Below are 12264 nucleotides of genomic sequence, written 5' to 3'. Positions count from 1 at the left end.
TGTATGTTCCATTTTTTTAGAGTTTGAATGCCTTCTTCTGGGTTTTGTATCAAGTAATTTTTTCCTTCTTTGTTTATTATCAGTTTGGGTGGGAATCCCCATTTGTAAAGAATCTTGTTCTCTCGGAGAGCTAGCGTGATCTCTCGGAATTTCTTCCTTGATTGTATCGTCGCTTGTGAGAGGTCTGTGAACAGCTTTATTTGATTGTATGGTGTTGGCAATGATGTATTTTTTCTCGTTTCATATAAGAGTCTCTCTTTAATATGAAAAAAGTGGATCCTCACAATAACGTCTCTGGGGAGGTGGTTTGGCACTGAGTTAGCCCGGGGCAGTCTATGTGCCCTGTCAATTATTCTTTCCTCCTCCGTCGAGTCAGGCAGTAGGCATTTTATAAATTGTTGGAGGTATCTTTTTAGTTCTGAGTTCGGGACCGTTTCCTCTATCCCCCTTATTTTCAGATTATTTCGTCTACTTCGGTCCTCCATATCTGCCACTTTTCTTTTTAGCGCTTCCAGCTCATCTGCTACGCTGTAATGCGCGTCTATTAAGTCGTTGTGAGACGTCGTCATTTCTGCCATTTTCCCCTCCATGTGATCCACTCTGTTGCCCAGGTCTGTCACTGATAAGTTTAATGAGGCTGACATGGAGGACATGTCCCTTTGCAGGGACTCTCTCAGCGCTATTATCATATTTTTTATAAATTTTTCAGACGCTGGTTGTTCTGAACATTGCATGTTCTGGATAGTGTCAGCATAGTTTACTTCCACTACTTTTGTGTTGCCCTGTTTTTCTTGGGTCTGCACAATCAGGGGATCCCGGGGGCTGTCATGTTCTGGGGGCTCTGTTGCTGTATGTTCTGCTACTGCATGATTTAACTGCTGTGTTGGAGTAGCGGGGGGTCTGTTAGCCGGCCTCGTGTCAGGCGCCATCTTGGATGTTCCTGCCTGTGCCTCTTTTCCTTTCCCTAGCCCTGGGCTTCTTCTCAATGCTGTGGCTAGGGGTTTTGAGGATAGGGGCACGGAAGAGGGTCCTTTACCTTTTTTCTGAGTGTTTCTCTGCTCCTCCGTTTCGTCCGCTCTTCCCCCGTCTCGTTCGCCGGCTGCCCGCTCCGCTGCCGCTCGTTCCGACTCCTCTCCTCCGCTCGGCCGTGCTGCAAAAAAGTTGGTGAGCCGCTGCGGTCCCGTCTTAACCCTCCGTCTCGCTGCCATCTCCGGTGAGTGTTAGCGCTGTTTTTCTCCTCTTTGAGTGGTATTATCAGTCGCTTTAAGGGCCGGTTCTCGCTGAGCTCAGAGGCTTGCGACTACTCCGGTCTCCATCCAGGCCACGCCCCCATTCTGGGAGCCTTTTAGATGTACCACTGATAGTGACTTCATGTGGTCCTCTGCCCAGGAGAATATTCTCTTTGATAACTGCTGTAGATGAGGGTGTCTGGTACGGCCCCGATGACGAATGAAAGATATTGCAGTCACACTGTCAGATAATATTTTCACATGTTTTCCCCGTACTGTATCTACGTCCTGAATCAATGTTTCCGACACTGCTCTGAGCTCTCTATAATTAGAAGATTGAGAGCTGACAGAGACCGACCAGGAACCTTGCAGGTTCTCATTTGCTATCTGTGCCCCTCAACCTGACCCACTAGCGTCAGTATTTTCCAAGATGGATGGGGATAGGGACCACTGCTACCCTTTTTAAGGTTGCAAGGTGATGACCACCAATCTAAAGACTTTTTTACAGAGGTGGACAACTTAAACTTTTTATCTAGTGAGAATTGTCTCTTATCCCAGGAAGACAAAATCTCCTGCTGTAAAGGTCTGGAATGAAATTGAGTCCATCGGCAGACAAGCCATCATTTGTCCGAGGACCTTCATACTCTCTCTTATAGAGACCTAGTCCTTTCCCTTAAGCTTATTAATGGAGTGGATTATATCCTTTCTCTTAGTAGGAGGTAAAAAAGAGTAACCTTTAGAAGAGTCCAAAAGAACTCCAAGAAAAATTTTCCTAGTATCTGGGTTTCAGCTAGAATTTTCAAAATTTATAAGCCACCCTAGCTAAGTGAAAAGTTTGTGTCTCCCATAGAGTGCGAATTATAATTTGAGACTATTAAAAGATCATCTAGATAAGGGATTATAATAATTGCCCTGCTTCTGAGGAACCCAATTGGCTCAATCATGACTTTGGAAAAAAAACCTTGGAGCGGTTGATATACCAAAAGGCAGACAAATAGATTGAAAATTGAGAATTTTGGAGTCCATTCTAACTGCGTACCTAAGGTATTTTTGGTGCGACTTATGGATGGGAACATGATAGTAGGTTTCCTACTGTACTTAAATTCCCTTGATTAAACAGTTTGAAATGGAAACTATTAGGTCCACAATTCCCTTGATTAAACAGTCAAACTGCCGATTAGCAATATATGTATTAAGGGATTTTATATTAAGTATGGTTCTGAAAGAACCATTGGGTTTCGGCACCAAAAACAAAGACGAATAATAACCAAAACTGTGCTCCGTTGTAGGAACTGGTATAATGGCTCCCATATGTAACAAATTTTTACCCCCCTCCTCCAATCTTGCTTGAAGAAGAAGTGTTTGATTTGGGGTAACCAAATATTTCCCTAAGGGGAAGGGATGAAAACCGAAGTTTGTACACTGCAACAATTCCTCTTTAGAGGTCTTCTGTTTTAAATGCGACTCCAACTGCGAGAGCCATAGGTGCATAGACCGTGCAACAGATGTGGCTGCTATGTTAGCATCTGTCAGATTTGCTGTGGCTTCCCACGCTCTTTTCAGGAGAAAATCTGCTTTCTTATCCATAGGCTCTTTTAGTTGCGACGCGTCTTCAAAAGGTAGAGAGGTTTTCCTGGTTAATTTTGCCACTTGAATGTCCACTTTTGGTACCTCGTTCCATAATTTGGTGTCCTCAGGTGCGAACAAAAGTCTATCTTGAAATTCTCTAGACATAGATAACCTTTTCTCTGCTTTTTCTCACCTTTCTGATATGAGTTGACTCAAAGTCTCATTTACGGGGAAAACATTTCCTGCGCCGAGACCCCCAAACATCTCAAATTGGACAGATCTAGGTTGTTGGATATCCACCACTTCCATGGTGTTACGAACTGCCGATATCAGTTCTTCCAGGTCTTAATTTGAAAAATAATATTTTTTATTGTCGTTGTCTACAATTAGGGGGCTGTTGACTTTGAAATTTCCCGCTCAGAATAATCCACTTCAGATGGTCCAGATGTGGATGATAAATAACTTTGTATACGGGCCCTTTTTGCCGGCCTAGAAGGTCCAGGCTGGGGCTTGGAGATCGGTTCGGCTCTTATAGCTTGAACCTCCTCCTTTACCATTTGGCGGAGGCCATCCACTTGGGATTGTTGCTCTTCTTTGATAATTTTTGCAGTACATTCAGCACAAATAAGCTTTTTTTGCATTGTCGTCTACCTTCCTAGTACATAATGCACATCTTTTAATCCTCTTTTTGCTTTCAGATTTTTGCTTAGATGCTTCCTCCTGAAAATACAGGAGAAGCCATTATACCCACAATACAGCTATCACTGCTATGGGTTTGTCCAAGTAGACTGATCACAGTTGGTGGGATTCTCATGTTCCCTTCCGTGTTATCCATTTCGGGCTCGACAGTTCTGGATGTTCTAGGAGGTGATCCAGAGCTTGTATGCCACAGGGTGGGCTCTAGGGGGTTCAAATCGCCATTTTAATTTGGCGCCCTAGATGCCACCAAACGTGCGCCTGACATCATGATGTGGGGGGCGCAGTGCCGCATCATCACTCTGCGCAAGTCGCCGCGCCGCCATTAGACGCCAGCCCCTCTACAGGGATGCCAAGCATTTGCAGAGGGGCAGCGATCAGAAGACCGCCTTCACCCTCCTGAACGGGTATCCGGACTGAGTGAGCTTGTACTCCGCAGGGCACTCAGTTCGGGCCCTTCTGCAGGGATGCCGCAACATTTGCAGAAGGCAGCGATCTGGAGACCGCCTTCGCTCTCCTGAACAGGTATTCGCTGGCCTTTGTGAGTTTCCAGCCCTCAGGACGCTCAATCCTCTGGCACACATGGGAACTCCTCATGTCCCATTGAGACAGGAAGAACACTGAAGAATGGTGGTGGGAGGTGGCCTTTTAAACGCTCCTCTTCATGTCCCAACGAGAACAAGAGGGCAACCTCCATGTGCGCTGTCAGGATGAACATTATGGTAAATATGTGTTTTTTAATTAATTGTTTAAATTTTTGGGGGAGTAATTTTCAAATTAGTATCTTTTTAATTTTTAACAGTTAAAAAAAAAAACTTTATTGACTCTCTTTTTGTTTGCACTTTTATTTAGTTCCCCACAGGGGACTTGAACTTGCAATCATTTGAGCGCTTGTTGCTGCATGTGTTTTACACGGGACAATTCATTGAGATTCCCGCAGGAGCGTTGGAATCTGAACGATAATCATCCCATATAAAAGGACCATAGTTAATGATGCTTTGGGGATGTGAAAGGTTCCAGCATTAGGATGGAGGTGTTGGACAATTGTATGGAGGCTGGCATGGGGGGCAGGTGGTAGGTAGGAGGGAGGGCGACTTGTAGTGAGCGTGCATGAGGAGGGGCCCCGTTTGGTTATACACTACGCCCCTTCTTCGGACACGCCCAACTTAACACCGTTCTGCTCGAATGCCGACATATTCTGTTCTCACCTGTTTTCATCAAAGCTTCTTCAGCAAAATCTGCTGCAAATTTCTTGAGAACCTCAGCGCATTCTTCGTTTACAAAAAGGCCGATGAAATTCGAGGATGTGTAGAGCTCCAGGGGTAGGGGATTAGGGAATTTGGATTTCCAGCGGGAGACGGTGGTCTGTAAAGCTTCGCACAGCGCGTCCACGTTCTTATCTTCACACTGCACAGAAACAAAGCATAAATATCAGCACACCATAATCCTGTTATTTGCTTCTGGACGCTTCAGATTCAATTACCGCAACTGGAGATCAATGGAAGCCAGACGCGCGCCTTAAAGGAAAATCTCTGAATAGTGCGCCAGGCTGCAATGTGCCCACAATGAACAAGCGAGTGCTGCCAGCCAAGGCAGATGTGACCAACTAAAGTGGAATGGCTCAACTTGGCCCTAAGAACTTAGGAACTATAAAAGGAAGGTGGAGCAATGACTTCTGAGTTCCCAGCGTCTCGCTATACAGGTGAAAATAAATATATTGTGTCAGCATTGTGACCGCTGTGGAGCCGGCCTATTGCCCATTTACAAGCCCCACTTGTCAAGCAAACCAGTATGTAAAAAGGACCATTGTAGGCCCAGTCTGATCTTCAATTAAAGCTCAATCGTTGTATTCTGAAAAGTTCTGAAACTTACGAATTTACTTTTGGTTTTAATTCATCCCCATTTTCAAGATCTGTGCTTACTGTCAGTGAACAGGAATGTTGTTGTTTACCTCCAGAGACTGGAAACCTCTTCCTAATCTGAACCTGCTTGTTACAATGTATCAAGGCAAGTAAGAGGTAAAAGTCTGGAGCCCTAGCTGTGTTTAGCACTCAGACAGATGTCTAAAATAATGCATTGTAATGCTGGGTTCCCACGGGATGCTTTCCCAGTGGAAATCGCGTGGTTTTGCCGCAGCAAAAAACCGTGAGATTTCCACAGGATAAGCGCAGCTGTAAAACCGCTAAGTGCCGCGAGTTTTTGAGCGGCTTCGCCGCATGCTTTTCCGTTGCGATTGGCTCTTCCAAAGAGAGGAGCGTGGCTGCAAAAAAAAAAAAAAAGAAAGAATGGACATGCTGCATCCCAGAAATACGCACCGCAGTGCTGGCTAGTGCCGGCTTTGCCGCGACGGATTGTCCGCCCCGTGTGGACGAGATATTTGACAAATCTCGTCCACATGGCTGGCTAATCCCCGGATTAGCAACTGCAAGCGGATTTGCCGCAGCGAAATTCTGCAGGGAAATTCCGTGGCAAATTTACCCTGTGTGAACCCAGCCTTACAATTTATGTTACAATTCACTGACAGAACGCAGAGATTTTAAAAACTGGGAGAAACGGAACTTAAAAATATATTATAAAGTTGCAAAACATCTCTGTATATAGTGATAAAACTTTGTATACAGAGGACTGGATGTCTGAAGAAGTAGTTGTTGTAAGGCCCATGAGCTATCAGCCCCATCAGGTCACTCTATGAAGGGAGAGACAGTTAAAAGGGGATGTCAAGTTCTAAAGTTATTCCCCATCCACAGAATGGGGAATACATTTATGATTGTTGGGAATTCGAGAGCTGGGATCTCCTTTGGTCAAGAGAACAGGGGGCCAGTCGGTCCCCAAGGGAATGGAGTGGAGGTTGTGTAGGCAGGCTGCTGCTCCGGTCACTTCAATGACAGCTCCGGTAATTGCCAAAGTGCTTGAACTCTGTAGTCTCTGGCACTATCATTGAAGTAAATAGAGCAGCGGCGTGCCTACATGACCGCAGATCCATTCACTAAGGGACCGACCGGACCCCAGTTCTTGGTATCAGTAGGGTTCCAGACGTTGAACTCCAACTGATCATGAAGTTATCCCCTATCCTGTGGACAGGAAATAACTTTATAACTTGGTGCAATCTGTTTAATGATCCTTGTGAGTGATCGTTTGCACTATAGGGCCCCATTTCATGTTTTGCTATGAGATCTCATTGTGGTTCTTCGGCATGTGACTTACCATGAAGAACTGGCAGAGCGTGATATGCGGGAATATATTGTGTGCCTTGTTCTTCCCGCACAGCTGCTTAGATTGCTGCCAGAAGTCTGAGAGCTTCTGGGCGAGGGGGCCCATTGGTCGCAGGTACAAGACATATTCCCGAGGCAGCGGGTCGTTCAAGAAGGGATCGTCTACATGGGAGAACAGCCTGCAAAATAAGAATGATGACTGTCTGATGACTTGCACAGACCATGTAAAGTAAGGGGCCGGAGGAGTATAGGCTGAAGGTCATAGGGGGAGGCCCACATGATTGGGTTTGTAGGGTAGGGAGAAGGAGACTAGGGGTTAAGTGAAAGAGGAGGATGTTGGATGAATGAAACCTAGATGCTATGTGTGGGAAGGCATAGTAGCTCTGGGACAGAGCAGTGGCAATCCCTCCCTCCCATTGTTTTCAGGGGTCTTGGCAATGGTCATCACGGAGAGAGCTGAGAGTGTGGTCTAGAAATGAGGACTGGCGATGGCAGCGGTATATGGTGTTATGGTAGATGGTGTCCAGTGGGGCCTCAGAGTTGGTCCGAAATTGGTAAGAGGGCAGTCATTGTGAGTATAGTCCCCTTAATCCATGGATAGGGTTGCGGGTGTGGCTTATTACAAGGTATGTTTTTACCTCTGTTATTCTAGTGGCTGCAATTAGTAATTGTGCCCCCCTTAGCGACCCCAATAGTAACAGTGCCCCCAATAGTAACCTCAATAATAATAGGGCCGCCAATAGTAACAGTGTCTGCAGTAGTGGCTCCAATAGTAACACTGCCCCCGTAGTAATAGTGTCCCCCCGTAGTCGTTCCAGTAGTAATAGGGCCCTCTCTTTGTGCCCTCCCCATCCTGAACCTCTAGCGGACAGCAATCCCACAGCATCAGGTATTTCACTCACCTTTTCTCTCACCCTTGGCCAAAGTTATCCAAAAGGCAAGTTTGTGCCATTAATGTGGGGTTTTGTTTAAGATAGGTAAGGGAGTGTTGGCCATTGTTACAGGGAGTTATGGGTGGACCGGACTCTAGAATACCGGGGTCATGAGCCGTCAAGGAGGTGGAGCTGCTAACTCAATTCTCATTAAATTGTAACACTGGTTTTATGGCAACTTTTGACGAACATAAGGATTTTATTTTAAATCTAATACCCACCAATCACAAGCGGCTTGGACACTTCTCCCCCCTGTGGATGCTAATGCTTTCAGCCTGAAAGATACAAATATTAGCAATTAAATAAGAGTAAAAAGAGGCAAAAACTCTCAGCAAGTTGTACAAATTTAGGAAAACATGTCTGCTTTCTTCTACATACAGCACCACACCTGTCTACAGTTGTCTAGTATTGCAGTTCAGCCCCATTGAAGTTATTACGTTTGAGATGCAATACCACACACAATCTGTGGGCAGTTGTGGCGCTGTTTTTTGGCATTCTTGGAAGAAATCAGCCATGCTTTTATAATACTGTACAATCCTTTTAAAGTGTCAGTTACAGGTTTATATAAGATATTTGGTACAAATAATGGCATTCAGTCATAGTGGTGGACCCCTTTAATATACAGTAGCGATTACATGGCCATCTATTACATCCACTATATCTGGTATCTCCTCCTTATAGTTTGTAAGCTTCTATGGTCAGCACCCAGAAGGGGTCTTCACAAAGCCGGGGGGGGGGGGGGGGGTGCAGGAGCGGAAAATCAGCAGTGAATACGCAGATAAAGAACCAAGCTTCGCACATAAATACAGCCCCAGAACAAAGCTCAGTACACAGATACAATACCAGAACCAAGCTCATATAAAATACAGCACCAAAATCAAGCTCATAACATAAATACAGCAGCAGAAACAATCCATGGTATTGTAGAGACCCAATAGGCTGATAGCAACCCCTCTAAACATCAGAGGGGAAGAGATAGAGCCAGAAGGAGGAGAATTCATATAGCTCCACAAGACACTGCCGCAGGAAGGAAGAAGATCATCTGGCCAGGCAGACCTAAGAGGGGCAACTGCCCCTAACCTATATTCACTTGGTGCTCCACCTACAAGCTGGTGGTCGGCACCCTGTACTATCGCACAGGTTGCACATAGCTAAAGCCGGCCATGGATATGAAATACTCAATTTGTGACATAGATCACCATTTTATGTAGACATCTTGCATTGACAAGCAGTGGTGCAGTAGATGCAGAGGCAGCAGTCTTACATGACTGAGGGGACCCAGGAGGTCCCTCTACTATATCAGACGACTCCAGTATCTTTATGTATACAGTATACTTTATTAAACAGATCCAGTAGAAACCAGGCCCATCGCATGTATCTATTATTGACAAAACGGTATATAGATTTGGTGTAGGGGAAGTGATGGTTAGTTTGTCTGTGGCTCAGGTCACATGACAATAATTAAATACAGCACCAGAGCCATGGTCAGTGCATAAATACAGCACCAGAACCATGCTCTGTGCATAAACGTAGCACCAGAACCATGCTCCGTGCATAAACACACCACCAGAAGCATGCTCAGTGCATAAATACGGCACCAGAACCATGCTCGGTGCATAAATACGGCACCAGAACCATGCTCGGTGCATAAATACGGCACCAGAACCATGCTCGGTGCATAAATACGGCACCAGAACCATGCTCGGTGCATAAATACGGCACCAGAACCATGCTCGGTGCATAAATACAGCACCAGAACCATGCTCGGTGCATAAATACAGCACCAGAACCATGCTCGGTGCATAAATACAGCACCAGAACCATGCTCGGTGCATAAATACAGCACCAGAACCATGCTCGGTGCATAAATACAGCACCAGAACCATGCTCAGTGCATAAATACAGCACCAGAACCATGCTCTGTGCATAAATACAGCACCAGAACCATGCTCTCTGCATAAATACAGCACCAGAACCATGCTCTGTGCATAAATACAGCACCAGAACCATGCTCTGTGCATAAATACAGCACCAGAACCATGCTCTGTGCATAAATAATGCACTAGCACCACGCTCAGTACATAAATACAGCACCAGAACCATGCTCAGTACATAAATACAGCACCAGAACCATGGTCGGTGCATAAATACAGCACCAGAACCATGGTCGGTGCATAAATACAGCACCAGAACCATGCTCTGTGCATAAACGTAGCACCAGAACAATGCTCCGTGCATAAACACACCACCAGAAGCATGCTCAGTGCATAAATACGGCACCAGAACCATGCTCGGTGCATAAATACGGCACTAGAACCATGCTCGGTGCATAAATACGGCACTAGAACCATGCTCGGTGCATAAATACAGCACCAGAACCATGCTCGGTGCATAAATACAGCACCAGAATCATGCTCTATGCATAAATACAGCACCAGAACCATGCTCTGTGCATAAATACAGCACCAGCACCATGCTCAGTACATAAATAACGCACCAGCACCATGCTCAGTACATAAATACAGCACCAGAACCATGCTCCGTGCATAAACACACCGCCAGAACCATGCTCAGTGCATAAATACAGCATCAGAACCATACTCTGTGCATAAATATAGCACCGGAACCATGCTCTGTGCATAAATAACGCACCAGCACCATGCTCAGTACATAATGAAACGCGCCAGCACCATGCCCAGTACATACATAGAGGGAAACAAAAATCAAACCCATAATATAAATACAACATAAATCAACCTCATAACATAGATGCAGCCCCAGAACCAAGCTCATACCATATAAACAGTGCAAACCAACTTTGGTACATAGATACAACACCAGAACTAAGAACTAAGCTCATAAGATAAATACACCAGCAGAACTAAGTGATCGTGTTGCAGAGGTGCCGATAGGCAGACATCAGAGAGGAGAAGACAGAGCCACGAGGAGGATGATTTATGTAGTTCCACAAGATACTGTCACACGGAGAAAGAAGCTCATTTGGTCAGATGGGCCTAACATGGGAGCTTAGCTCCATCCTATTTCCACCTGATGCCCCCCTCCTCCCCACAAGTTGGGGGCCAATGCCCTGTGTGACCGCATGGGTCACAGAAAACTAAGGCCGGACATGTTGGTGCCATATAAATAAGGGCTCTTACTCATCCCCAACATTTTGTATCTCCTCCTTATTTAATCTAGATTGTAAGCTCCTTTGGTTCCCTCTTCTGATTTACATCTTGTTTGCATCCGTGTTCTTCCAGTCTGCACAGAGCTCTATAGGATATGTAGGGGTTTCTTTTACCTAGCCTGGAGATCTGTGACCACCATACACCCCGCACCTTCCTCACATCACCACCTGTCGCCCTTCTGTGACTTCCTACAATCTCCAAAATAATCCAGTTGTTAAATATTCACCAGACTGGGGGCGTTATCCTGTCAGGGCAGTGATACAATTCACCGGGAAAGTAGGTCAAGCAGAACCGCTCAACAAATTAATATGTGAAACTGAAAATATTGAGACAGAAGAGGAGAGCGTGAGAGCCCCTGCCCCAGAGAGACGGGAGGGCTAATGCTTGACGGGAGATCAAAAAGCGCTAAAAGAAGAAAAAAGTGAGAAAAAACACATGAAAAGGTTTTAAATGGCAAATATTTAGTAGTACAAAATGCAGTCACTGAATAAAAGGACATTTACATGTCACAAAATTAATTTCCGCAGCACAAAGGGCGCCTGCAGTAACAGGACTGCGGTGCATTATTACTTTTTGGCAAAAAAAATCTGTTTTCTATTAAGAGACTGCATTCTCTTGAGGACTCTTGTCAGACATATTCTAGGACACAGAGGAATGTAGGGTTACCAAATACATTGTTTGCTGCAACAAGCTGGACGCAAGATGAATGTTGGTCTAACCCGCCAACTTCAGTGAATGAATACCATTTTGTGATATAAACAGTGCCAGCCTTAGGCCTCATGTCCACAGATCCGCAGCGGGTGTCCCGCACGCGGATCTGCGCCCCATAGGGATGCATTGGACACCCGCAGGTAGTTAAATACCTGCGGATGTCATTTTCCCTTGAGGCGCCGATTGTGTGTGCGGGAAATCACCCGCAGCATGTTCCATTTTCGTGCGGGTCTCCCGCGGGGACGGCTCCCGCAGGCTTCTATTGATGCCTATGGAAGCCGTCCGGATCCACGGCCGACCGCAGCTGAATTCCTGCTCTCCGGCGCGGGAGAGCAGGAGTTAAAAAAAAAAAAAAAAGAGAGTGCACGGCACATGTGTTCCTTTCCACTGGCGAGGTAATCGCACGTTTTTGCCATGTGAGAGCTCGCAGGAAAGTCCCACACATGTTGTTCTATGACAACCTTTCCACTAGCGATGTTTAATGGCAAGCTGCGATGCGAGGATTAACAAAAAAAAAAAAAAAAATCGCAGCAGGAGGATTGTTTCAACGTTTTGCATTTTTCTGTCGCCCATACAGTGCAATGGCAAAGCAGATTCTCGCATCGCAACGCAAAAGCTTGTGATTTTGCAGCATTGCAATGCGATTTTAACATTGCGATTTTCTCACAGCGATATCGCCATCGCCAGTGGGAAGGAGCCCTAAGTTAGATGTTAGATGGCAGTAGTC

At 45.6% G+C, this 12264-nt stretch overlaps 1 protein-coding gene across 3 annotated transcripts in view; it reads right to left on the bottom strand.

Moving 5' to 3' along the window:
* UBASH3B (ubiquitin associated and SH3 domain containing B) overlaps positions 1-12264 on the bottom strand; it is a 136582-nt gene that overhangs the window by 36626 nt on the left and 87692 nt on the right. For all 3 annotated transcript variants that reach the window (XM_066606681.1, XM_066606679.1, XM_066606680.1), the window contains exons 2-4: positions 7860-7913; positions 6699-6885; positions 4703-4901 (exon numbers count right to left, since the gene is read on the bottom strand). In XM_066606681.1, the coding sequence (XP_066462778.1) occupies positions 4703-4901; positions 6699-6885; positions 7860-7913 (440 nt within the window). The remainder of the gene's footprint in view (positions 1-4702; positions 4902-6698; positions 6886-7859; positions 7914-12264) is intronic.

This window comes from Eleutherodactylus coqui, chromosome 6 (assembly GCF_035609145.1).
Source record: "Eleutherodactylus coqui strain aEleCoq1 chromosome 6, aEleCoq1.hap1, whole genome shotgun sequence".
NCBI classification, from domain to species: Eukaryota; Metazoa; Chordata; class Amphibia; order Anura; family Eleutherodactylidae; genus Eleutherodactylus; species Eleutherodactylus coqui.
The sequence above is the reverse complement of the archived record's forward strand: the minus strand, read 5'-3'. Positions and strand labels throughout refer to the sequence as shown.